A 25,837-nucleotide genomic window follows, 5' to 3' on the forward strand; every position below is an offset into this window, starting at 1 on the left:
TCATGCTATCACGTGAAAGCATGGATTCTGACGGTTTTGACAGGATTCCGACCGGATTCCGCAAAAAGACCTGGCATGGCCATCTCGTTCATATCCAATATCTGTTCATAGCTAGATACTATCTACAGTCTGTACACCGGTAGATACCTATCTATATAGTCTTATACTGTATAGGTAGCGCGTAGATTCAGATGCCAACCGGGCGAGAAACATTCAAGGCGCACCTGCCACCACTCCATATTCTTTCCAACCAGGCCCCATCCCAGTGGAGCTGCATTTCTTTTCAGACCGAGGCCGTGCTGACGCCAACAGCCGTTGGGATACCGCCAACCAGACACCCGGATACCAACATCAACTTTCCGATAGGCACGGCTTGCGTGTTGTTTCAGCTTCCAAGGCGGATCTGAGAGCAATGATGACATCGGAGGAGATCCTGTAGTTAGGAGGGGCAACCCAGTTCGGAACATCGGAGAGCGATCAACGGGATGGTGGTTGGATTGGTGGACTCCGTCGCTTGGGGCCAGTCTCCCTGCAGATCGGCTGCTGGACCCTGACGCTAGCTGCATGCTGGACCGTTGCTGCCGCTGGACGTGTCGGCCAGTGGCGGGCTCAATATGGTTGCAAGGGCGTCCGGCTGCCATTGCAGGCTGGATAGCCATGGGAGGAGAGGAGAGGATGAATGTCAATGGGATAGAAAGTCGAGCTAAGCAGAGCTGCCTCTTAAAGTGGATGCTGACGTGCTGGAGGGCGGAGATGAGCAGGCGCTAAAAGGGCGACTAAGTAGGAGACGTGCAGTTAGCGTTCCTTACGCCTTACCCTTACCGTACTGTACCGGCGGCACGAGACCGCCTGTGTTGGAGTCCCTGGTGGCCAGACCCCTTCGTTGACGCAATCCATTAATATCTATGTCATTCGGCTCTTTGTCTTCTCCATCCTGTCATCACCACCGGTTTGGGTACTTATCCCTCCCCATCCCCATCCTCCCCCCCTGAACTCTCGACCTGACCTGACCCTGACGTCTCCAAGTCTCCACCCACCCCCCAAAAGGCACCGTCGCCCGCTCCCTTGCGGACCTCTCCGTCTCTCGCCCTCATCTGCCCTGTGCTCTGCAGGCCGCGAATGTCGTCCATGCAATGATGGCCACTAGCTCTGCAGGCCCTTAACATTCCTTCCGTCGACACCATGCACTTCTCCGCTGAAGCTGGCCTCAAGGCCTCCGTGGGGTGAGTGTTTACCCGTCGCTATACTCGCAGCGTCGGTCACTTCGTTCTCACGCGCCCGCAGGGTTTTTCTCCTAAGCTTCACCTTTATTTCAACCTCCTACAAAACCACCTTCGCTTTCGGTAAGTTCCAGGTCCGATCTATCGGAGATTATTCAGAGGATCGCAGGACCAGCATCCATCCCGTTTGGCCGTGCGTGATACTCGCCGTGTCGCTAACGACTGCTCCAACAGATCATCCCCTCCACTCGGCCATACTGGCATGCTTTTTTGCGGGAACCTCCCTCTTGATTCTGAGCAGGTTCATCCATCGGATACCCAAGGTCTCTTCCTCTGTACATAAATATTCCGCCATACCCCTCGCCGAACGCGACCAACCCCTCGAAGAACCGTTTTCGCCCGTCAGCCTGGACAGCAACAGCAGCTTTTCTCTCAATCGAACGCGCAACGCAACTCGATGGATCAAACCAGGCTTACTGTCCGTGCTGGGTTGCATACGGGTCGCCCTGTATCGCGACATCACTGCCAACATCGAATGCGCCCCTGATGGATATGCAGTAAGTATTCAATCGGCAGATAGACAGGAGGCGGCGTTGACCAGCCTCTTTCGCTTCAGTACTCGATCCCGTTTCTCGTGGCGCTCTATGATTATTGGCGCAATCAGCGCTCCCGACCGGTCCAGGAATGGTCCGCCCCTGAGCGCCCGCAGAATGCGCAGCTCCGCGCGATAGTCGCCTGTGTCAGTCGCGTGAACTCTTTCCTGTTCCGGGGCCGCTTCAGATACATCATATCGGCTTGCTTTCTCTTGGCCAGCGGCTATCTCATCACGACTTTTGGGGACGGCTTGCAGTCGACTTATATCTGCCCCATCACATCTAGTGCCCATCTGCGACTGCGTGCGTTTAAAATCCTGGCGACTATTATCGACTCATTGATTCTGATAGGCGCCGCGGAGTTGGCGTGTGAAGGGGCTCGATCCGGGGAAAGCCGAAGGAAGCATGCTCTAGTCTCCTGGGGCTGGAGTTTACTGGTTTGTCTGCCATATCGAAAGCAATCCGGCCGTGTCTAATCTGGTTTAAGGGAGTCGCCGTGTTTTACACGATCCTCGTAGCCATTCTGACAGCCAGATCCACCGAGGACGAGTTCGTGAGCACTCAATATCTGCAAAGTGCGGTGGGCCAAGGGGTGCTGGTTGCGTGTGTGATAGTATCGGCCTCTCAGCTAGTAGGTTCCTCATAACTACATGTTTGAGCCAGATACTGACTACTCCAGATTCCTTACTACGGTGTCGCTGGGCTTGCAGTACTGGCGGGCTTCATCTCTCTATTTTTTATGTGGGCGTCGGCTCTGTTCAACGGGCAGCAGCCGTTCCCACTGATCGTTGCCTCCCGCGCTTTCGCGGCTCTATTTTTCACCTTTGCAGGAGGACTGTCGTTTCTCCACTCTCGGACGGCTTCGGAGGAGGAACCGCAATTTCTATATAGGTTCAATATTGCCATGCGAATCATTTTCACCGCACTAGTCGGAATCGGGCTTGTTCTCGTCACGCAGCAACACAGCGCCGCCCATCTACATCCTATCGACTTGCTCATCTACGAGGGCAGGCAGCATCATGATCAATGGCTTGCTCGGGCCAACAGCAGCCAGAACCTTGCGGATGCCGTCAAGCAGTACCGAGTGCAATACAACCAACATCCACCACCGTGCGTCGCAACCATCACACCTTCTGCAGAAGTGATCTAACTTAGAGCAGGAACTTTGACAAGTGGTACGAATACGCCGTGAACCGATCATCCCCCGTCATCGACGACTTCGACCAAATATACAACAACCTCCTGCCGTTCCGTGCGTTACAGCCTGCGCAGATCCGGGAGCTCACGCAGAAATTGGCCACCAACCCGTACAACGAGATTGGCGCGATCAGCATCCGCAACGGCACAGCCCGGGTTCAGGAAGGGATCAAGCCAACCCATGCGTGGATGGTGATCAGCGCCTCCAAGATGATTGAGAAATTCTCCGAGTACCTCCCGGACATGGACCTGGCCTTCAATCTCAACGACGAGCCGCGGGTCACGGTTCCCTGGGAGAGGGTATCGGCCTTGCGACAGCAGGCGAGGTCGTATGGCCTGCCCGCAGAGGACAGCATCCTGCCCGAATGGTCGGCTGACCGCGACGACCAATGGGGCCCCATCGAGCCCGCCGACCAGACGCAAGAGACCTTGTTTGTCGACCAGTCCTTCAAGCACATATTCGATCGCTACGGGAGCTCCACCTGCCCACGCTCCTCCAAGGCCCGCACCCAGCGCATCTGGGACCGCCGACACCTCTGCCTCAGCTGCATCCGACCCCACTCCTTGGGCGAGTTCCTATCCGACTGGGCGATGGCCACCGACATCTGCCACCAGCCCGACCTCGCCTCCCTGCACGGGTTCTTCCTCTCGCCCGCCTCCTTCAAAGTGACCGAGGACCTGACCCCGGTATTCAGCCAGAGCACCATCGGCGGATTCAACGACATCATCTTTCCCAGCCCCTGGAACTACGTCGACAAGATCGAATACAAGCCCTCGCCCGACCACCCAGACGCCAACTACACCGATAAGGCAAACAATCTCTTCTGGATCGGCAGCACCTCCGAAGGCATCAGCAGCCACGGCGAATGGAAGGGCACTCCACGCCAGCGCCTCGCGCACCTGGTCAACAACAACACCATGAACAAAGTGTCCGTCTTCCTCCCCACCCAAGAACAAGACACCTACCGCTACGAGATCCTGGACGGCCGCGCCCCGTCCGAACAACTCCACCTCGACACCAGCGTCGACGTCATCGATGTCGTCCGCTGCCGCAACCACGACTGCGACGACCAGCGAAAGGAGCTCGTCCCGGGCTCCCGCGTCGACTTCCAATCCCACTGGCAGCACCGCTACCTGTTCGACTCCGACGGCGCCGGCTTCAGCGGCCGCTTCCTCCCCTTCATGCAGAGCCACAGTCTCCCCTTCAAGACCGGTCTCTTCCGCCAATGGTTCGACTCCCGCATCACCCCCTGGCTGCACTTCGTGCCCATCGACGTCCGTCTCCACGGTCTGTGGAGCACCCTCGCCTATTTCGCGGGCGTGGATACCTCCACCATCGGCAACAACGGAGACGGTGTGCCTCCGCACGATATCGAGGGAAAGTGGATTGCCGAGGAGGGGCGGAAATGGGCCAATACCGCCATTCGGAAGGAGGATATGGAGATCTATTTTTTTCGTCTCCTCTTGGAGTGGGGCCGCTTGACGGATGATCAGCGAGATTTACTGGGATTTACTATGACGACCGCCTAGGTTAGATAGATATGACCTGACCTTGACCTGAGCTATACATATACCATCTATATAGCTGGTTGGTTGCTAGTTAGATCTGATCTGATCTGGTCTGATCTGATCTGATTTGATCTGGTCATGTTAGTGGGTGGGCTAGCTAGCTAGCTACTTTGTAATAATATTAATGACTTGGAATGATCTATTAATTTTCTTTCATCTATCTTCATCTCCATCTTCATCTTATCTACATGCTTACTATACATACTTAATCGCATGTATGCATGCATGCATGCATACATACATGCATACATACACACATCATCGACCCAGTATCTTCCAAATGAACGAACGAACGAACCAACGAACGAAAGAAAGTAAAAGTGGTACTCCCACCTACCTACCTACCTACCTACCTACCTACCCACCTACCCACCCACCCACGACTAGTAGACAAAATAATACAAACCACCCGAAATCGAAAGAATACATACACCAGAAAAGCAGAATAAGCAAGATAGTATAAGATAAGTAGGTGAGTAAGTAAGTAAGTAAGCAAGTAAAGTAAAGTCAAGTAAAGTAAAAGAAAACTCGGATCGAGTCAAAACGAGAGAATGGTAAGGGTATCGAATCTATCGTGTACATCCATCCACCTCACTCCATCACATCACATCACATCACATCGCCTTCATCCAGATCCAATCAGGAGCATCTGGAGCTCAGTCCCTCACTCATTATGAGTACGTACTCTGAGTACCTACTCTCACTCACGTCCATGTCCATGCGCCCTCCGGTGCTGATGACCCTGAACCTTCTCCGTGGCGGTAGCAGTAGCAGTGGAATGAACCACCTTGGTGGACGTAACAGTGGTATTCGTCTCCTTCTTGGTAGTGGCGCTAGCCTTGGCGTCACTGGTGGCATCGGTATCGCTCTTGTACACCTTCAGGGAGTTGACGGTCCAGTAGGCCTCCTTGAACGCGGACGGGTTGTTCTGGACGTAGTCGGTGCAGGTGCTGGCTTTGGAGGCGCAGGTGCTGGTGGACCAGACGGCGCCGGCCCAGTCACCGCAGAAGGTGGTGTCGAAGATCTGGGACAGATGATTAGTTTGGTTCCGGGGTGGGGTTGGGTATATGTATGTGCGTATGTATATGTGTATGTATATGTGTATGTATATGTGTATGTATATGTGTATGTGTATAAGAGAGGGTGGAGGGGTGGAGAAACAGATGGGAAGGAGGGGGGGGGGGAGGAAAGGGAAGGGAAGGAGGAAAAGGGACATACAATCTGCATCCCAGAGAAATGCTCATCGATATCACAGCTCCCCTTGTACTTGGCGAGGGGGGTTCCCCACGACGCGGGCTTGGGGCTCCCATCCGTGATATCGGAGGGAATGCTGCCCCGCGCAAAGAAGTAGATGCTGATGGCCTCGGAGGTCCATTCGGTAGCGTAGACGCCGCCGCCGTTGGCGTTGAAGCCCGTGCCGTAGGTGTCAGTGTTGGTGGCGTCGATGCCACAGCCGGCGTTGGAGGATTGGTCGGCGGCGTAGATGTAGCAGTTGTCAGTGGAGAGGGTGCCGGTGAAGCCGGAGTCGGCGCTGATGGTGCAGTTTTCGCTGGTGTGGAGGGTCATGTCGTTGGTGGTCTGCAGGTTCACGCCCTCGATGATGTCGATTTCGCCGTTGTAGGGCCAGTCGGAGCCGAGGAGCCAGCTAGTCATTCATTCATTAGGAATCGGAATGGGTTTGGGGGATGGGTGTCTAGGAAAGTGAAGTCTCACAAGGCAGGCCAGGTGCCGCAGATACCGCCGGGCATGTGCTCCAGATCCAAGATGAAGAGGCCATGGGTGTAGGCGCTGTTGCTGGTGATGCGGACACTCTTGCGGCCGCTGCTGGAGGCGACGTTGGTGTAGTCCACACCCATGTAGACGGAGCTGCTGTTCTCGGAGATCAGCCCGTCGGTTTTCGCGGTGCTTTCGCTGACATAGTCGACGAAGCCGGCGGTGGGATCGGCCTCCGTGTAGAAGGTGAATTTCTCGAAGAAGTTCGAGGTGGCATAGTCCTCCTCGAGGGAGTAGGTGGCCGCGCTGAGCTGCGCCGTGAGGCCAAGGGCCGAAAGGAGGGAAAGAGTAGTAGAGCGCATTGCGATGCGATTCTCAACAAATCAATGGGGGAGACAGAGGAGGGCGGGGGGCAAGGGACCTCTGGTAGACCAGCTCGAGGGGATTTCTCCTCTGCAAAATAAGGGCTCTGAAGGAATGGAAGAAGGGGACACCGTTGCTTTTCGCCGGGCGTTCAACAGAAGGGCGCAGACCACAGACAAAGGAGTGTTACAGGGCGACGACGAGGAGTCCAATGCGATGATCCATGGCGGACGGGGGCCGTCTTATATAGACTGCAGAGTGCTGCAGGGCGATAGAAGAAACAGGGGCGGCCAAGCTCAGCACTAGCGAGTCGTGGCGCCGGATATGATACACCCACCAGACCAGGCAACATGGCCCTGTTGGGTGTGAGTGGGTGGATGTCATGGCAGATGAAGCGCCCATGTGCGCGCAACGGGCAACGGGCAGGCAGGGGACTATCGCAGGGACTATCGCGCTCTGGTCCGTATTAATTTAGACGAGCTGAAGATGGATGCTCCCTCCGGCGCGATAAGAGCGGATCTGGGATGAATTCTATTCCCCTGGGCCAAAAGAGACAACGTGTGGAGGCGATGGGAGCAGGCTTGCTGAGGTCCAGTCGGAATTCCAACGGGAGGAGCGAACAATGAGGATTCAGGATGGCGAGAAGGCGAAGGAAGTGGGCGCATGAGATTGGAAGGAATCGCGCAGGGCAAATGGGCGAATGGGCGGCTAGGGCCAGTGCTGCACCAATTAAGGCGCGTTGGGGGCCAGAATGAGAGCACTAAACCAGTCGAGTTAGCATGGATTTGGTGTGTATCATCATCTTCATCGTCTTCTTCATCGTCACCTTCATCAGATCTCTGACACCCACTGGCCCCCAACTCCCCCAAACCAACCAACCCCAAAATCTCCCAGTCAGTCGCACTTGTCACTCCCCATCTCGAATCTAATTCAAGGTAAATCCAAACCCAAAATCCCTCATGCTGCAATGTCAACCAAACAAAAGTCCAAAAGACCCAAAGACCCTTAGGGTTGCCCGGCACGGAGATGTCAGCCGATCGATCTCTTTCAGGCCAGTCCTCCTCTTACACACACACATGTAACCAGAGTAGTCCGCATCCAGTAAGTCTATTATACAATAGAAAGACAAAGAGAAAGAGAAAGAGAAAAAAAATAAAAAAAATAAAACAGAAAAGAGAAAAAAAAAATGCTATTAAACCACGAAATCATCACGTTGCCATCGCTCTCGTTCATTATGTATGTACAGGACAAACCGGGCACGACAGCTCCTCCCAGTCCGACCCTCCCCGGTGGAAGGGTCCATGCTGGTGCTGCTTTCCGGTCGCATTCGCATTCGCATTCGCATTCGACTGATCGATCTCCAGAAGACAGCGACGATGGTACAGATGGCGACAGGAGAAGACGACCACCGGCCCAGCAGGGGGGGCAGTTGCGGCCACAGTCTCGTCCCCGTCCCCTCCCGCATGCCCGTCCATCATCAGATGGAGCGGCTGACCTGCATCGGCCGCCTTGCCCTTCCCCCGCGCTGTCGCAGGATCATTTTGCTCGTGGAGTCGCCTGCGGAGACGATGCTGTTGGGTCTCTGCCTGCTTCTGCTCCCACGACTGCCAGTGCTGGGGGCCGACCCCGGGGCCCCAGACCCGCAGCCGGCAGACTTCGCACAGCTGGCCGCGTGGTCGCCATCCCCGCTGCCGCAGCCGCGTCACCTCGTCCACATGCACAAACAGGTCCCGGTCCAGCATCCCGTTCGCCAGCGACAGCAGCGACTTCTCGTACGTGTACGCGGAGAAGATCGACGCCAGCACCGCCCGCAGCTCCAGGAGGGAGGGTGACCAGCGCGCCGCCCGCGTGAGGAATGCGCGCAGGATCCGGAGGAAGGCGACATCGCTGCGTTCGCCGTTGGGCGATGCGCCAACCCGCACCGTGCTGGAGAGCAGCGCAGTGAACACCTGCTGCACCAGAGCCCGGAATGCGGCCACCAAGGGCGCAGTCGCCGGGTTCGCGCGCACCGCAGAGTCGCCCGCTTCGCCGTTCTGCATCAGGCCAAAGACACTGCTGGCAATCCGCACGACCCCCTCGATCAAGTCGAGCCACAGCCCCTCATCGAACGAGAGCGGCTTCTCGAGGGCGCCCTTGCCCGAGCCATTCCTTTCCACCGCGCGCGAGTTCTTCGCCGTCTTGGTCTGCCCCTGGCAAAGCCAGGTTCCCACCCGGGTGTACTTCTCCAGAGATTCCACGAGATGGTCGATAGCCTCGGTCGCATTCGCAGAGTCCGAGCTGTCGTGGATGTTCTGCAGGATGCCCACCAGCCCGGCCTCCAGCGTCCCCAGATGCGCGATGAGCCGGTCCATGGCGGCCCGAATCTGCCCTTGTCGAGCCAGCAGGATCACCGCGGCGTCCACCACCCCACTCTCCTCCATCGACGGCAGCAGCTCCTCCAGCCGCACATCGCCGACCCGCAGATCCTCCACAAAGTCCGCCACGCGCGTCGGGTTGTACTTGCAGAGCAGCTGCACGTACCGTTCGACCATCCGGTTCGCGACAGGCTTGGCCGATCGCCCCTCGGCCACGGACTGAACCGAAATGCCAACCACGACACCCAGGTACTGATATTGCCGGTGGGGGTCATCCTCCAAGACCTTGAGGAACGTTTCATGGGTCTCGGGGGCGAAGCCGTGCATGGTCAGGGCGGCCTTTTCCACGTCGATCGCCGCCAGCTGGCCCGCATGCTCTTTGACCACATCGATGACATCGCGCCGCTGTTTCTTGCCCAGCCCCGCGCCGGGACGAAGGCAGTCTTGCAGGCAGGTGAAGATGGCACCCTGATCGGTCGGGTCTTCCAGGTAGGTGAGCACCAGCTCCGGATACTGCTTCTCGGAGCGATACGTAGACTTCAAGATCCGGAAGAAGCGCGCGGTCTTGTAGAGCGGGATCATTCCCTGCACATCGGGGGGGTGGTACATGGACAGCAGATATTCAGCGCTCAGTTCACAGTCGTCGGCCATCTCCGGGCTAGGGTATCGGCACAGCCGCTCGAGGACCTGGTGGAGCGTGCTGCCCGACAGAAGGATGTATTGGGGGTATTTGGGAAGATTGCGCGCAAGGAACATGTCTAGATAAACGGTATCAGATGCTTCGAACGATTGCGTCATGACCTGTAACAGAATGCTAATTAGATACTGTCGGTTGATGGAGACCCCCTGGAAAGGGGTCTCGTCGAGTTCCTGCTCGTTTAGAAAACTGTCCTCGAACGCCTCGTTCATCATGCTCATAAAGCTAGACGCGTCAAATCGCAGCATCGTTTGGAGGTCCGGAAACGACCCGCCTGGATGAGAATGGGTCCCCGAGTCGGTGCCAGACGGTTTCCCCGAGAACAGATAATCATACAAACTGGCCTTGGCTCGAGTCGCCTCGTCCTCATCCATGTCCGCCCCAGTCGGATAGATGCGGCCGGTAAGGACAAAGGAGAGATAGGGGAACATCTTCATTGCATTAGTGTACCGCTTGACCCCATCCACGGAATCGCCGTTGATAAGAGCCTCGGGGTTGGGAATCAGCTGCAGGAGCTCCTGCAAAGGGCCCACGTAGTCGCCCAGGCAGCGGTTCCAGACGTATATAAATGCATCGTATAGGTTATGATGCTTGCACAGCGTGGTTGTTTGATCGATATCCATCGTGGCAGTATCAAGCAAGCAGATGATCTCTTCCAGTCTGCTGGCGCTGTGGGTGGTAGCAAAGTGGTTGATCAGGGCCTTGACAGCCGTAGGGGGAAGCGACCGTACAGTTCCCTCGACTATATACGCTTCAAGTGCGTCCAGGAAAATCCCCTGCAAGCCACCTTCCTCGTACCACGTAAAGATCTCATCCCAGAGAAAGTCCTCCTCGGACATGCAGACGCACGCCGAGATGGCCACCTCGGCCAGTTTCTCAAGCTGCCCATTGCCGAGCCTCCCATTATTGGCTTCCTCGTTCCGGCCAAATGCATACTTGAGTGACGCAGAAATCATCTCCAGGAGCTTCTCGCGGACGAGGGGCTGCCGCAGCGCGTCCTCTTCCGGCAGGCCGATGGTCAGCTTTTCAGCACTGCCTTGGTAATAGGACGTCGCCAGCTCGATCGCCCCGATGAAGTCACCGGCTTCCATCAGCGCCAGCAGCCGATCGGCCCAGTTCGACAGGCCTCCGATCAGCATCTCGTTGAAGCCGAGGAGGAACAGGCGCCCCTTGTAGGAGCGGAAACTCATGTAAAAAGCATCCGCCACTACACCGTGCATCGAGGTGTCGTCCTCGTTGAATTGCTCGACCAAGCTATGGAGGTGAGCGGAGAACAGATCGACGTGGTAGATGTGCCGGTTGAGGAGATCGACGGCCTCGGTGACGCGCATCGAATAGTCCTCCAGGATGAGCAACTGCTGCGTGATCGTCAGCACCGCCAGGACCGAGCGGCTCAACCACTGCACGGCCACGATCGCTTCATCCGCCTTCCATCTGCTCCGAGGCCTGAAGGCCAGGCTGGGGGGCCGGTCCCGGGTCGGCGACTCGTTGGTTTCCACTTCAGACACATCCATCACCGTCAACACGTTCGACCAACAGTAAACGAGTTTTGTCTTGGAGATTTCCGAGTCTTTGCCCTTGAGCCGGATCGCCGGGAACCAGGCCAGGGCTCCGGTCATAGCGCCATGAGCGGTAACTTCTTTCGGGCGGGGCGATTTGTGCTGCGTTTGCGCGACAGGCGTGGTTGAGACAATGACCAGGAGATAAGGCGTGAGCATGGCCACCAGGCCCAGTGAGTCGGTCGGCTGTTCAACGTTGCCGAGTGGGAGGGGCGAAAATGCCAGGACCGAGCTCGGTTTTCGCGGCCGCCGGTCTTCTGAAAAGGCCTGAGGATAGCGACCCAGAATCCGAGTTGTCTTCACCGTTCGTCCCATTGCGCCCATTCCCCGAGTAGCCAGGTGCGAAAACGCCATTCCCCGCTTATCGGCAGAGACCAGCGCCGTGCGTCGGGTACCCAGAAAGCCGACATGGATGACCGGCGCGCCGGAAATGTGACCATCAGAGGTCCGAGTATCGACCTGGTTCGCAGGGATCGGGGGAATATGGAGGAACGGCCGTGCGGAGCGCGATATCTCCCAAGTGAAGATGTCGCCTGAGGTATGGCCTCCGGCGATGGTCGAGTGATCGGCGGAAAGCGCGAGAGATGCGATCGCGCCGCATTCGACAGCTAGACAGGTCCCCAGTCAGCACTCAAACACACCCAATGCAGTCAGTAGTCCGTCCGGCATGCCATACCCTTTGTTCCGAGCCCAATGATGGTCTTGAGATTCTGCTGATAGTCAAACACCAGGACGATGCCTTTGGAGGTGCCCACCACGATAGACGTCGAGACCGCCATACAGGTGGGATACCCAAAGTTCCGTTTCCCCACTTCCGAGAAGGCCTGGCCGTTGATCTTCCTCAGCTTGGTCCATTGTATGACATCCCACGGGCCCGTCGGGGTGCCCGCGCCCGAGTCCACGGTCGCCGGGGAGAGGTGGCTAGTGAGGGAGGATTTTCGCGAGTGAAGCTGCGCCAGGAAGGGCGACGACGGTCGGAAGCTAACGGGCGAGGCGGTGGATAATCTGGACTGGAAGCGACGGTCGAAGGGGCGATGGGAGGGACTGGGACTGGGTCCAGGGGAGCCTCGGAAGGCCAACGCGCTGCTGCTCCGCGACGACAGCAGAGAGCCCTATTCTCGTCAGCGGAGGGGGTCACGGCGGAACAAACACGGTCGCAACCCACATGCAGGGAAGGGGTATCATCGGGCGTGGAGATCGTCTCGTCGACACTGCCGGGAGCACCGGGCTGCCCGGCGCGCGGCGACGAGGGGAGGGAGGTCGTATCGGCGTCAACAGGAGGGAGGTGGTGGTTCTCGGTGGCTACACCGGGGAGATCCTCCTCGATGTAGGCCATTGAGTCCTGGCCCGGCAGCTCCTGGGGGCTGGCATGGTGGGAGAAGCCGTTGCGGGTCGGCGGGGGGTGCTCGTCGTCCTCTTGGCCCAAGTCGAGCTCATCCTCTCGTGCCCAGTCATTACTGGCCTCGATCATGGAGCTCATCGGCGGGAAGTTCGAATGACCATCGCTCCAACTTGTAGTAATGCAGGGAGCGGGGGTGGGAAATAGGGAGGAGGTGTAGTGAGCAGGGGTGGAGGGGTGGAGGGGGTGGAGGGGTGGAGGGGTTGTTGTTGTTGTTGGATGATGAAGGCTGGCAGGCAGACAGTCTCACGGCCGGATGTCACGAAGCTTTAGTTAGTTAGTGGGTGTTAAAGTGGAGGCTGGCCGGGATTCACGGGAGGGAACTAGCAGCAGGTCGGGCAACAGTTACACCGACAAGGTTGCCCAGCACGGCGGGATGGAGCATAAGCTGTGGGAGGATCCAAATATCCAGATGGAAGTTGTCAACAGAATCATGGAGGTGAAGATGTCCAGGCAGACAGGTACTTATTTGGTACTACCTGAGTAGTTACTGCACCTTAGGTAACGAACGGATGAGGAGACAGTCAGTCAGGAACCGGTGCCGTACGGTACAACCATACCAGGCTAGTCCCGAAGCGGATGGTTCTTCCCATCCTCTATCAACCATCCATCAACCATCAACCATCCATCATCCATCCATCATCCACCCATCCACTCCGTAATACCTACTAGGAACCACCTAGTAGTACTCACCACCAGACAACCCCCCCCCCAAGTCACGCCGGGAGTCTCACCCCGTCCCCTGTGAAACAAAACACAACAACTCGACCCTGACACATGATCGGTCGCTCTGCGGCCAGATTTGGTTGCACGTGTGGACGGACGATCCCCAGGGAGTCCAGCCAAGGCCACACGGTCCGCGTCCCAGGAAGAGACCTATGCCGCTAGTGATATGTTGCAGAATACCTACTTCTTGATCTGATCGAGCTATCTATCAGTATGAAGATAGCTATGGGCTGGATGAAGATGGAGGCTGACAGCTACAACCACACTCTCGTGCCTCAGGCAGAAACACCATGGCCTACAAGGACCATCCCATCCATCCCTTACTTCCCGACCCAGATGCCTGGTCAGTCGTCAAGCTTCTGGCCTGCAGAATGACTGACGGCGTCTTCCATTGCAAAGCCATGCCAATATCACCTCCACCAAGGTGCTGATAACCGGACCAAGATGCAGGAAATGCAACCAACCCGTGCCAGATGCAAACGCAACAGTCATCAACCCATTTACCCACAATCTAAAAATCATATCTAAATAGCCTCGAATCCAAAAATCCATCTAGATCCATCAATCTACTAGCCTAAGAACCACCCGCCCCCTCGTCCCTGGACTGTCTAAACCCAGGCAGGGCCAGCCAACCAACTCCCGCTACCTCGGTACCGAGTCATTTAGACCCTTTCCACCCGCACGCAAGGTGGCATGGACTGTTTCAGACAGCCCCGTTATCCATACATACTACCTCATGGCTGTGGCGAGCAAAGCAACGCTCCTGCTCCTATCGGGGCTGGGACAGGGACTCGACTGCGGTGGTGGTGGTGGTGATGGTGGTCACCATATCACATTCACGAAACCATCACCCGTGGCTGTCACGAGCCGTCGGGACGGCGACCTCATCAGACATCAAGCAAGGCCGTCTGATTTGTTTTGATTCAACCTTTCAACTTGGCAGGAGTCGGGATCGTGTGTGTGTGTGTGAGGCAGACATGGTGCGACAATCCAGGAGAGAGAGAGAGAGAGAGAGAGAGAGAGGACATAAATAGTCCGACGGCATGCCACTGTATCGCATCGGATTCTTTTCTCTCATCCATGCCCAAATCATCATCCACGATACTATCTCCACAAACAAATGAACTAGACCCTCTGAACCAACCTCAAAGAAGATCAAGATGAAAATGAAGATGAAGATGAAGCTATCCCCAACCCTCCTCACCATCACCATCCTAGCAGCAGCAACCCTACCCATCGCCCCCACCTGGGCCACTCTCATACCATCCCCATCCCCATCCCCATCCCCATCCCCATCCTCATCCTCATCAACCACAATTCAAACCTGCAACGGCCACCCCACCTACTGCACGCGCCAATACTCCAACATAACGCAAGTAGGCTCGCACGACAGCCCATTCGTCGGCCCCCTACCCCAACAAAACCAAAACATCAACATCACGCGGCAACTCGATCTCGGGATCCGATTCCTGCAAGGCCAAACCCACAAGTCGCTCGACGGCGATACCATCCTGCTCTGCCACACGTCGTGTCTTCTCGAAGACGCCGGTCCTCTGCAGTCATACCTAATGACGCTGAAGACGTGGCTCGACCACCACCCCAACGAGGTGGTAACGCTCCTCCTCACCAACGGCGATAACCTCCCCGTATCGTCGTTCGGGGACGTCTTCGCGAGCGCCGGGCTACAGGAATATGCGTTCGTGCCGAGTTCGTCGCCGAAGACCCTGGCGATTGATCAGTGGCCGACCTTGCGTGAGTTGATTGGGAATGGGACGCGGTTGGTGGTGTTTTTGGGTGAGTTTCTTTATATAGAGTGTCTGGATTCAGAAGAGTGGTATCCATTGGCAAGTGGTGTGAACGGAATGACTGATGTGATGGGGCCAGATTACGGTGCGAATGTCTCGAGTGTGCCGTACATTCTGGATGAATTCGCCTACTTCTTCGAGACGCAGTACGACGTGACGGATGCTTCGTTCTCCAATTGCAGTATCGACCGGCCGGCTGGTGCCTCTGCCTCTGGCCGTATGTACATCGTCAACCACTTTTTGGATGTCGATCTGCTCGGCGTTCTGATTCCCGACCGCCTGCACGCTGCTGAGACCAATGCGGTTTCGGGGGAAAGCGGTATTGGGACACAGGCTGGCCGGTGCCATTCCATCTATGGCCGGCCGCCTAATTTCATTCTCCTGGATTTTGTCGACAAGGGCCAGCCGATCGAGGCCCAGAGCCAGCTGAATGGCGTATAGATTGCTGTGCTCAGCATACATGTACCCTTTGTGTTTCCGTTGTCATTTGTCTTGTCTATATAATCCGTATACCCTGAGAATATTATATGATTTTTTATCAAGGACTTTGTCATCAAGTCGGCTTTCAGCAGCCAGTCTCCATCCCAGGAGGTCAAAAATGAGGTTGGTTTGTAAATAGCGATCCCAGATAACCACTTGTTATGTCTATCACCTCTAAAAACTCTCTTTGCCAAGAATACCAAGAATACCAAGATGTTGCGTAGCCAGTGATCGGCCCAAAATCAATGGCAATATTTCCCAAGAGCAACCATGAGAGAGCTACCAAAAATGCTCCTCACTCGTCCAATTCAATCATCATCTCGCGTTCTGTTTCCGTTAGAGAAACGCGTCAGCAGTGAATTCGCATCTCGGGAAGTCAGTCATACGCACCCCAGATTTTGTTCGCTGATGCAACAATGACCTCTGCCTTTGCCAACAGCTTCTTTGCATACCGCTCAGCCTCGGTGGGGTGCAGTTGGCTCTTCTGTGCTTTGCGTGGGTTTACCTGGTATTTCAATTAGCATCTGTGTCACCGGACCAGGCAATAGAATTTGGTCATACCATCATGAGTATGGGCACAAGATCCTTCGCGTCAGCCTCTGCTAGCGCGCGCAGATTGCGGAACCCATTCTCTCGAAGCAATCGAGCCGTCCAGCCTTTGACATAGGTCACCTGCGCCATTTCCAGCAGATCAGCGCGAGCTCCGGCTTCCAGTCGATCGCGCATATGATCGAGAACTGCCGCAAGCATGCCCCAGTCCATGCGCTGGCAAAACTTTACTATGCCAGCAGCAAAGCCATGGCATTGCTGCGCCAAAGTCTGGACAGTTCCTCGTGGGATCCTGTAGCGACTAGCAATTGTTGCCAGCGGCACCTCATTACTCAGGTCCCGGAGTTGGAATGCTGTATAGGCTCTGCGGTAGATCCTAGCCTGCTTAACCTGTTCTGGGGTGTTCTCTTTAAGCGACGCACCACTTTGCACCCTATGAGTCCGTCAACACCTTTGCTCCCCATACGTGGGGAGTGGAAAAATAAGCTCGACATACATTGAATTTACAAAGCCGGGCTGGACGCCAACAAACTGCAGGGCACGCAGGCCACTTTCATCAAGATTGTCTAGCTGATCGCGAAAGATCGGCCAGTCAATCGGCGTACCAGCCGCCGCTTGAATAGGCGTGAACATGTAGAATATGTGCATGTCCCCGTCCAAGACGAAAGCTTGTAGCGCTCGTTTCAGCTCTTCGTGTACAAACAACCCATCTTCGGGCGCAAACGCGGAAGCCACTACGGCTTGTCCCAGTTGCGTCGGTGAGTATGACTCGTCGTCATTCAAGTGTAAGAGTCCCTCGGTGATCAGTTCTTGGAGCGCGGAGCGCATGATACTGTAGACAATTTTCTTCTCCACCGTCAAGTATAGCAGGGTACATTTGACGTATTCCTTGATCGCATCAGTACCAGACACAAGGCCGGTTGCAATGGCCTCTAAAAGAGCTCTTTTCAGAAGTGAGTTACCGGGAACCTCACATCCACGGGTACCAGGGGCTTACCTCTTGAGTCCTCTCTTCTCTGGAGCTAGACAGCTTTCAATGGCCGGCATATCGGCTTCCAAAAGATCACAAACAGATTGTAGGTCACTATTTCCACAAATGAGGTATGTCTCGCCTGCCTCGTCTTTACCTTTGCGGCCAGCCCGGCCACACATTTGTCGCCTTCACACGTTAGCCGATAGCACACTATATCAAATTAAATACTTACAGCATCGCCGGCCCAACAAGTTCCCGGCCCATGCGCGCCCCGTTTATGATGACTCTTCGGGCAGGAAGATTGACACCAGCAGCAAGACTGCATGTGGCAATGAGTACCCTTATAATCCCCTCGTCATAAGCCTGTGCTATCAATTCACGCTCTTCCGTTGTCATTCCCGCATCTTAAAAACGTTTAGTGTATGTACGAAGTCGTTATAACAACCACTTACGATGAAACCCCACGCCTCTAGGAACCGTGTTCTCCAGAACCGGATCTAGACCACTTGGTAGACTTCTTAGCTCAGCCAGGAGGTCCAGTCGTTTGCTAAGCTCATCTGTTTCTTCCGAGGGAGCTGGCATTGCTTCGCTGATAATACCAGCCTGGATTTGGCACGCCTGACGGCTGCCACAGAACACCAGGGCGCCATATCCAGCAGCGGCAGTGTCGATCGCCAGAGCCACCGTCGCATTCGTCATAGGGTTCGCAAGTTCCCGGAAATTCGAAAGGCGAATCATACGATGAGGGGGCATGCTGTCCATCAGGGAAGTATTCGTCATCGACTTCAATCGAGAGATGGTCTGGAAAAGTTGCCTCGATGTTGCTGCGGGGTATATTGCATTCTCGTAAACAAGGTAATCGTCAATTGGGACAGGGCGATAGGTCGAGATAAAATAAACGGCTTTCATCCACTCAGCCAGCATCTCTGTATTCTAGTGTCCGTCAGACTGCCCATCTTTACGTGTAAAATCAGATCAGCGTTCATACCGACAGCGTGGCACTCATGCCAATGATCTGAATATCCTGTCGCAGCAAGAGTAGCTTTGTAACCATCAGCTCCAAAAGATAACCACGGTGCTCATCGTCGAGCATGTGCAGCTCGTCCAGTACGACCACGCCCAAGTCACCAATGCTGCATTCTTCAATGGTGGTGTTGATTAACGAATTTGCCTGTATCACCATATTTAGGTCTCATCGGTAGCTTAGTCCACATCGAGACGACGCACCTTTTCAATTGTGCAAACCGCAATGTCCGTGTCAGCCCAGGACGCGGCCGTCCTACTCCCGCCAAAGTACCCAGTGACACGGATCGATCGTTGCAGTTTTTTCCACCGTTGATGATACGGCTTCGCATGGTCTGCCTGGTCATCGGTGTCGGCGACGCTCTTCTCCACGTCCTGCACGATACGTCTAAGCCACTTCAGCTTTTCCTGCACCAGCGCAACATACGGGAGGACCAGAATTGCCTTGCGTCCCGGGTTCTCCATGATCCGCTTCAGCATCAACACGTCGGCGACGAGGGACTTCCCTCCGCCTGTGGGGGCTGTGTAGACCAAGTGCCGACGGCCCTGCAGGAGACCAGGGGCTAGCAGGCATGAGGCCTGCCATTGATAGATGCTCTTGAGCCCGACAGCTGCAAAATTAGCCAACAGCGCTGGGGGGAGGCCATAAGTAGGGTGGTGCAGCGACAAAAGGGGATTATGTGCAGATTCCTGATCGGCAGAGAGCCCGTTCTGCTGCCGACCGTTGCGCCCAGGAACCGTAGCTGCCACCGGATAGATCTCACTGGCGACCAGACGGGCCTTGGGAAGCACCAAGGAAGGTCGGATAAAATCTACCGGGCGACCGACTGCGCTTTGAGCGTCTTGCGGATGTCTTGCCCCGACAACCCTGTGATCCTCCTCGGCAGACGGATCGGGGGGTCGCTTGCTCCCAGCCAATGGGGCTATATTGTACGTGCCCCGTTGGACAATATCCACGGAAGTCTGATATCCATAGGTTTGGAATGGCTGTCCCGGTTGTGCAGACATGCCGGGGGGGGGGGTGGCTCTAGTGCCTTGGTAGAGCAGTGGTAGTTATGTCGGGGTTCCCATGGGTGGTGAACTTCCAAGGATCATTAAGTACAGTAAGTAGGTAGGTAGATATAAGAGTAGCTTTGGGTGGAGTATGCAAGCTCAGCCTCCAACCCAGATGGCTACTACTAGTAGATACACTGCTGTCAACAATGTATACTTTTTGTGGCCCGCTGATTCTGATGATGATGATGATGATGATGATGGTGATGATGGGCGGATGCGGACGGAGGGTCCCGCCTGTTTTGGTGCTCGCAGGAACGCGGGCGTGCAACGCGCTCGTTTCGGGAAACTGCACCCTTGGCCTCAGGCAGACCACCAACCAGGTACGGAGTACTGGAACAGGCAGGCACGATCAAGCTATCAACAGGCGCCTGCCTGGGACTCTGCCTGGAAGCCTAAGGCTCCATCCGTGCGCTGATAGGTCCAGGAATAAACCAACCCTGCAGTTGTGGAAGAATCGGATGGAGCGAATGGGCTTTTTCCTGTTCCCGTGCGGAAACGTTCCTGGATCGTAGCCCTGCTGCTGGATGACTTACCCAACACAGGTTGGTCGTGTGCTAGTCAATAGCGGCATGCATCTGCCTGGGTGTTGTCTAGTAGTACTATCTACACTTATGTACATGCTAGCACTCCTAACGACCGGGTGGTACAGACCATGGCCAGCCACACACTCTTTCACCCACGCGCCCGGAGACTACATACCTATCTACAGCTACACAGTTGGTGAGGGAGTACTCCTCGGTACTGTGTGTATTTCCAATCAGAGTTCCATCCGGATGGGCATGGGAATGGACGACTCCACCCAAAAAAAAAAACAACATGGCATGGCATTCATACCGGCGATTCCCACCCGGCGATCCAGTTCGAGCACAGACGTTGGAAGCCCATCTGCCACGCTTTTCCTTTTCCCGCGCCCTCTGCAGCCGGCGGAGGGTCAGGTAAGCAAGGGTGATCGGAGAAGAAGCCCGGCTATCAGACCCAGATTGCTCATACTGCCCTTCCCGGTGAGGATATGATACCCATCAATATTATTTCTTATCCTCTGTCTTTCTGTCGCGTGTCGCTTCAGGTTTCTTTCTCTTCTTTTCTTTTCTTTTTTTCTATTTTTCCCTCGCTGTCTGGGGGTCACCTGACGCTGGCGGGATCAGTAACTAGACAAGGCAGCCCTCCGATGACTACTCCAGATCAGACGGGGTGTTAAAATGCGGACCTGCGCAACACGAGATTACCGAGTGTCTAGACATCTATTGATTGACACCCCCCCCCTTGATCGGTTCATGGTACCCTTCTCCTCACGTCCCAATTGCTAGTCTCTTGCCCGCCTTATGATGTGCGAAGATCTGAGGGATTGTCAAGTATTCGGACGACCCTGACCCAGCACGCTAATTTGTCGAGACTATTAATACAGTGGGCGGTTTCACTTCCACCTCCGTGGTCACGGCCGGATACCTCGGCGAATCTGCCATTCTTCAACATTTGACCCAGAGACACCTCTGGACCCGAGAAGGGAAAAGGAAGGGTACGGAGTAAAAAAAAAAAAGAAAAGGAAAAAGAAAAAGGGAAAAAAAAACCTTCCAACGATCCACCCCGATGTGGCCACTCAGACTGAAGCAGACTCAACTTGCCCATACATTCTCCGTACACCGTACCATCTTCCATGACGATGACGGTTCGGGTTCTTCTTCCTGATAGTCGGTCATTCATGGGTTCTCCGAGCCTGGGGAGCTGGGTAGCCAATCCTCCTGGCAGAGCCCCTCCGTGTAAGTAAGTACCCTCGACCCGGCGGATGAGTAAAGCCTTGTTCTGGCCATGTTTGTTGTTCTTGACTCCTTAGGTAGGTAGGCAACTTTATGGCTGCCCCCGTTTACAGGCACTAGTTGTCCGCAAGTGCCAGACTCCTCCATATCGTCCCCATAGCGCCCTTTTTAGTATCGGCCGATCGAGTCATCATGCCGCGTCTTATAGGTAGGTAGGTAGCTTTCCCGTTTCGACGGCTGGGTTCATCACCCACAGTAAGAAACAAACAACCCACGATACGATGGGGTTCACACTTCCGGTCGTCAGATGAGAAAACTAGATCATAACCGGGACCCCCAAACCTAATCCCCCAACCTGTCCGATGAATTCTATCCACCGTCCATCAGTCCGTGACCGCGCGACATGGACGCAGGTACTTGGAGACCCCGACAGGGAAAGCCGGCGGTAGCATCTGAAACGCCAAACCCCCAACCCGCCTTGGTCATGCTTCATTCGAAGATAAGGACCGACGTGTTCACGCCAACAATAATCCAGGGCCATCGCCAGCCAGCATCCCGGTCCAGCATGGGCCAGGCGGGGGGCCTGCCTAGTCGGAGGCTGTAAAGGAAGGCTGGAAGGTTGTAAGGTGGCAACAAAGTCAGGACGACCAGCGCGGCAACCAGAGACGAGGTCTGATTGGTTCAGGTCGGGGGGGGTGATTTATGATCCCAGGAGTTCCAAGGTCCGCCAGTCGCCCGGAGACTTGGGATGGCAGCACACGGACATCGGGATGATTGATGATGTAAGTGCGCTCCTGGGTACGAAGTGGTGTGCACGCACGCACGCGTATCAACCTTCCAGATGTCTGGAGTCTGAGCGATCCAGACAGATCATTGTTGATTGGGACATGATCAGAAGAATAATTCCCGGACGCAGGCTGATCATCCTCCCCCGACGAAGCTCCTAGGCAAATCAGCAAATAAGCAAGCTACCGCCGGCCATCAGGCGCGGGTGTCCCTCAGTGGCCAAGAAAAGTCGCAGCCAAAAGATCCGCCGTCGCGGGGGAGATTCCCAGGAGAAAGGCGGCCTAGGCAGTAAACACCCTAGTCCGGCCGTCCAGAACGCTAAGGGTTTGGGCCATCCGACATACCAGAACTCACTTAGCCTAGATGGTACATAGTGAGGAGTAGTTAAAAGTACGGAGGACTGTCTGTTATCATCCCCTCCTCCCGCCCTTCAATCAGCCAGGTCTAGGTAGGTAGGTAGACACGATACTGATACAGTATACGAACGACCCGGACGGGGCTGGCTGACATCTCTCCATCTCGCCCCGTCCGGGCAGCCTGGCTGGAGCAGTCGAGCATCAACCATCCAGGGACCGCGTGGGGGGAGTCGCGGTGGCCCGAGACAGACAGTTTAGACTCGGGAGGTGGTTCGCATAAGAAGCCTCCAGACATGCCTGAGGATCGACTGTGTCGCTGCTAGCAATCACCACTAGTTCCTTAGTACTGCAGGTCGACGGGGAGCCGTGGAACTGGCAACTCCCTCCCTTTTCTGTACAGTCGCTGAACCGAGTTTTCGGTTGTCCACCTAAGCTAAAATGGCTTAGCTATTTCCGTCCGTATCCATGCCTCTCTCTTCTGGTCGTACAGGACCACTCTTGCACCCAATGCCCCTCCCTGTCCCTAGGTAGGGAAGAATAACCCTCTTCTTCCCTTCCCTTCCCTTTCCCCCCCCCCGCGGTAAAATTTCAAGAGACGGTGAAAAAAAAAAAAAAAAAAAAAAGGTCAGCCCCGTCCCATGTTTTTTTACCCCAATCCTGAGCCTGATCATCTCTTTGGCATTTCATACAGCCGTACGGAGTGTCAACTTGGATCTCCTTGGTGTTCTTAATTTCTGATCCCCTCCTCCCCCTCTCCCCTCCCGCCGCCAGGGAAATTCTATACATAGTCTAGCCGTGCCTACCTAGCGGAACTCGGAAGTCGTTCTAGTCGTAGTATCTATCTAGTCCGTCGGCCAAAAACGCTCATCCCGTTTACTTAAGATGCCATGCCATGCCATGCCATGTCATGCCCCCCTCAGAATCGCCATTGGGGGGAAGAAGTTGGTTGGGGGAGGGTCCTGCAAATAGGAGGTCGTGATTTCACTCGAAGAACCCCCCCGTAATAGTGCGGTATCACTCCGAGAACGAACATGCCCTGGTCTGGTTCCTCTCCGTCCACCGTTGAACCTAGAGAGGAGAGAGAGGGGGAGGGGGAGGGGGGGGATCAGGTCATCAGAATAATCAATAATCAACACCATCGGCAGGGTCGGCAATCGCTGAAGATGGCGAACTCGAAGAGCAGAGAACTCGATGATCTTATCATGGCCGGTACAGATGTACGGATGCTGACGCCGTTGCCCTTGTCGGTACTCCAGACTGAAACAGGCGATATACGCAGCGCTGCGCCTTGGATGGCATGGATGGGTCCATCTGGCCGGCCACTCATTGCACAGGGACTTGGCGCTTGGGATTTCACTTTCAGATCCAACGCGCATGCGCTGCCCTACGTGACAACATTCCTGCCACAGATTATACATGCCCTCCCCGATTTTCCTGGTTAGCCCCATCGCCTCCCTCCTGCGGTGTACTACGACGGACGACGGGACTGGATCCTGGGATTCCGCCCGGACTGCCTGGCTGAATAGATGTGAATGAATGAGTGAGTGAGTGAATGAATGTATGTCTGTCCCATTCGTAAGTATGAATACAAACCCATCCATTGGGCGTCTGGCTGGCCATGCCCTCCATCCTTTCTTTCTCTCTCTCCCCCTTCCCTTCCCTTTGTCCGTGTGTGTTGGAGTATCCTTCCTTTTCCCTACGGATTTCTTTTTCTTTTTCTTTTTCTTTTTTTTCCCTTTCTTCCCTTCTCTCTGGATTTTAAGTTTCCAGGTCCCTTTTTTTCCCCTTCCCTCTTCCCACCTCCATGAATTTCTCCCACCCGGTCATGAGCATGGGGGAGTTCTCGTCCCATGGCCCCCTCCCCGATATCATCATCATTCTTTCGCATCGGGTTCCTCGGCCCACACAATCCCTTTCTCCGCCAGCGCCAGCGCCAACGCGCACCCGAGCGAGATACTGGTAAGGTACATGATATATTATCCTTCTACTTCCCGCTCAACCCAGCGTCCCGACGTAGATCCCCCCAACGGGTCAAACACGCCGCCTTCCAGAGCAAGGGGAGCGCGGCGTTATAAAAATATCATCCCTCCTCCGACCCAGAAATTATCGAACCCTTCCTATCGCGAAGGTCCTAGTATCTATCTACTTGCTTACTTAGGTAGTACTAGTACTGTACTCCGTACTTCATCCTCCTACCTAGTAGATAGATAGATACACAGAACACAAAACGTACGTGCGTGCATACATACATACATACATACAGACATACATGCATGCATACATACTAGACTTAGATACCATGGGAACCGGCTCTCGACGCCGACCCGACGACAAAACCCCCGGTCTCGCATGGAAGCAGAGCAGGAGGGAGAGAAAGAGGAGGAGGAGGAGGGAATGGAAGAAGAGGGAAAGGGAAGCAGTTAACATCAGGAAGGGCTCATTCATCGCGGTTCTTGGGTGGATGGAGGATCCGTCATATTAACACATCGGGACTAGGGGCGAGGACGTGGACTGGTCGGGATCCTGGACGGCTTTCCTGATTCTTTCTGGTCGCTTTCTTCTCTTCTGACTTTTCGCGTTTCCCTTCTGGTCCTGCTCGTCTAGTAGTATCTGGCTGTCGACAACGGTCCATCTTCGCCTCCCCTCGACCCTCTCTCTCTCTCTCTCTCTCTCTTTCTTTCTCTCTTCCTCTCTTCCTCTCTCTCTTCCTTTCCCTCTACCTCTACCCTTTCCCTTTTTCCCACTCTTCCTCCCTCCCGCCTCCCCCCTTCCACCAACCCTTCTTCTTCCCTATGCCTGGATAGCCCTGAACCATCATCCACTTCCCCCCCCCCCATTAACCATCTACCATCGATCTATCGACCACTCCATTCCACCTCCCACGAACTACTACTTACTACCACTACTACCACTACTACTACTACCACCTCCATCACGACCAAATCAGTGATTTGTACTTTCTGCCACTAGTCCGATCTGACTGGCTCCCACTGATCTTATCCGTTCGACTTACCCTGTGCTCACCCCACGAGTCTCCCAACGCCCTAAGTGGCTCTACTCTTGTTTGGCTTCCACCGCCGCTAACCTTCATTTCACTGCTCCGACGATTCCAGTGGCCCTTCTTCTCTTCTTCCTCTTCTTCCTCTTCTTCTTCTTCTTCCTTCCCTCCCCTACCTCCTGCATTCTTCTTTCTCTCTCGCCTCGTTGTTTCATGCGTCCGGTGGTTTCCCCCCATCCCCCGGCTGCCGCTGCTCTTCTTCCCTCCTCTCCCTCTCCCTTCCCATCTCGACTATACTTTGGTTAGCTCTGCGGCCGGCTCCCCTTCCGCCCCGTCGTGTGCTCTCTGCTCGGAAGAAGGTGTTGTCGATCTTGATATTCGGCAACCTTGTGGTGTTGCTCAATTTTTGCCATTTAGCACCACATCCACCCTTTTTGCGCCCTTGCGGGAAGAACTGAGGGACCCGGCAAAGAGCGTTACTGCAGCCGCCACACCACTTGCTATCACTGACGCCTTTTCTTCTTCTTCCTCTTCCCCTTCTTCTTCCTCTTTTTCTTCATCGTCTTTCCTGGGGGAGGCGTGACCCTCGACTTTCCAGTCTCTCATCTGCCACCCGTCGGGCAAAATATCTGCACAGCGCGGCCTGGTCCATTTCCCTTTTTTTCGT

The 25,837-nt window shown here is 55.2% G+C and overlaps 7 protein-coding genes across 7 annotated transcripts; 4 read left to right on the forward strand and 3 right to left on the reverse strand.

The window, feature by feature from the left end:
* Positions 1-614: 614 nt before the first annotated feature.
* On the forward strand, positions 615-4,540 carry BO70DRAFT_370024 (putative capsular associated protein; the record flags this gene model as incomplete). The annotated part of the gene is made up of 7 exons (XM_025544716.1): positions 615-681; positions 1,254-1,343; positions 1,455-1,777; positions 1,837-2,250; positions 2,301-2,444; positions 2,493-2,923; positions 2,974-4,540. 7 exons carry the CDS (start codon positions 615-617, stop codon positions 4,538-4,540), a joined length of 3,036 nt encoding a protein of 1,011 aa, XP_025401239.1.
* Positions 4,541-4,621: 81 nt separating this feature from the next.
* Positions 4,622-5,147, forward strand: BO70DRAFT_215537 (uncharacterized protein). Its single transcript, XM_025538683.1, has one exon. The coding sequence runs from the start codon at positions 4,704-4,706 to the stop codon at positions 5,040-5,042; it is 339 nt and encodes a 112-aa protein (XP_025401240.1). The 5' UTR covers positions 4,622-4,703; the 3' UTR covers positions 5,043-5,147.
* Positions 5,058-7,117, reverse strand: BO70DRAFT_378613 (glycoside hydrolase family 16 protein). Its single transcript, XM_025545275.1, has 3 exons — positions 6,293-7,117; positions 5,798-6,224; positions 5,058-5,603 (listed from the first exon to the last, which is right to left on the reverse strand). The coding sequence occupies exons 1-3, from the start codon at positions 6,652-6,654 to the stop codon at positions 5,280-5,282; spliced, it is 1,113 nt and encodes a 370-aa protein (XP_025401241.1). The 5' UTR covers positions 6,655-7,117; the 3' UTR covers positions 5,058-5,279.
* A 267-nt stretch (positions 7,118-7,384) lies between these two features.
* On the reverse strand, positions 7,385-12,745 carry BO70DRAFT_427999 (CORVET complex membrane-binding subunit VPS8; the record flags this gene model as incomplete). The annotated part of the gene is made up of 4 exons (XM_025547929.1): positions 7,385-7,415; positions 7,916-11,873; positions 11,942-12,377; positions 12,431-12,745. 4 exons carry the CDS (start codon positions 12,743-12,745, stop codon positions 7,385-7,387), a joined length of 4,740 nt encoding a protein of 1,579 aa, XP_025401242.1.
* Positions 12,746-14,487: 1,742 nt separating this feature from the next.
* On the forward strand, positions 14,488-15,741 carry BO70DRAFT_360745 (uncharacterized protein). The gene is made up of 2 exons (XM_025542861.1): positions 14,488-15,184; positions 15,275-15,741. Exons 1-2 carry the CDS (start codon positions 14,557-14,559, stop codon positions 15,634-15,636), a joined length of 990 nt encoding a protein of 329 aa, XP_025401243.1. The 5' UTR covers positions 14,488-14,556; the 3' UTR covers positions 15,637-15,741.
* A 310-nt stretch (positions 15,742-16,051) lies between these two features.
* On the reverse strand, positions 16,052-19,228 carry BO70DRAFT_288048 (DEAD/DEAH box helicase; the record flags this gene model as incomplete). The annotated part of the gene is made up of 8 exons (XM_025539269.1): positions 16,052-16,180; positions 16,237-16,657; positions 16,721-17,167; positions 17,222-17,383; positions 17,430-17,601; positions 17,650-18,130; positions 18,186-18,368; positions 18,425-19,228. The coding sequence occupies 8 exons, from the start codon at positions 19,226-19,228 to the stop codon at positions 16,052-16,054; spliced, it is 2,799 nt and encodes a 932-aa protein (XP_025401244.1).
* A 574-nt stretch (positions 19,229-19,802) lies between these two features.
* Positions 19,803-20,443, forward strand: BO70DRAFT_215641 (uncharacterized protein). Its single transcript, XM_025538684.1, has one exon. The coding sequence runs from the start codon at positions 19,846-19,848 to the stop codon at positions 20,287-20,289; it is 444 nt and encodes a 147-aa protein (XP_025401245.1). The 5' UTR covers positions 19,803-19,845; the 3' UTR covers positions 20,290-20,443.
* Positions 20,444-25,837: the final 5,394 nt, after the last annotated feature.

This window comes from Aspergillus heteromorphus (genome assembly GCF_003184545.1).
Source record: "Aspergillus heteromorphus CBS 117.55 chromosome Unknown BO70scaffold_7, whole genome shotgun sequence".
NCBI classification, from domain to species: Eukaryota; Fungi; Ascomycota; class Eurotiomycetes; order Eurotiales; family Aspergillaceae; genus Aspergillus; species Aspergillus heteromorphus.

Excerpts from the sequence above, each read along its gene's own strand:
- BO70DRAFT_360745 (XM_025542861.1), top strand. The coding sequence starts at position 14,557 with ATGAAGATGAAGATGAAGCTATCCCCAACCCTCCTCACCATCACCATC. Across the intron at positions 15,185-15,274 it reads GCGGTTGGTGGTGTTTTTGG|ATTACGGTGCGAATGTCTCG; the intron begins GTGAGTTTCTTT and ends TGATGGGGCCAG.
- BO70DRAFT_215537 (XM_025538683.1), top strand. The coding sequence starts at position 4,704 with ATGACTTGGAATGATCTATTAATTTTCTTTCATCTATCTTCATCTCCA.
- BO70DRAFT_378613 (XM_025545275.1), bottom strand. The coding sequence starts at position 6,654 with ATGCGCTCTACTACTCTTTCCCTCCTTTCGGCCCTTGGCCTCACGGCG. Across the intron at positions 6,225-6,292 it reads TGCGGCACCTGGCCTGCCTT|CTGGCTCCTCGGCTCCGACT; the intron begins GTGAGACTTCAC and ends ATGAATGACTAG. Across the intron at positions 5,604-5,797 it reads ATTTCTCTGGGATGCAGATT|ATCTTCGACACCACCTTCTG; the intron begins GTATGTCCCTTT and ends CATCTGTCCCAG.
- BO70DRAFT_215641 (XM_025538684.1), top strand. The coding sequence starts at position 19,846 with ATGCATCTGCCTGGGTGTTGTCTAGTAGTACTATCTACACTTATGTAC.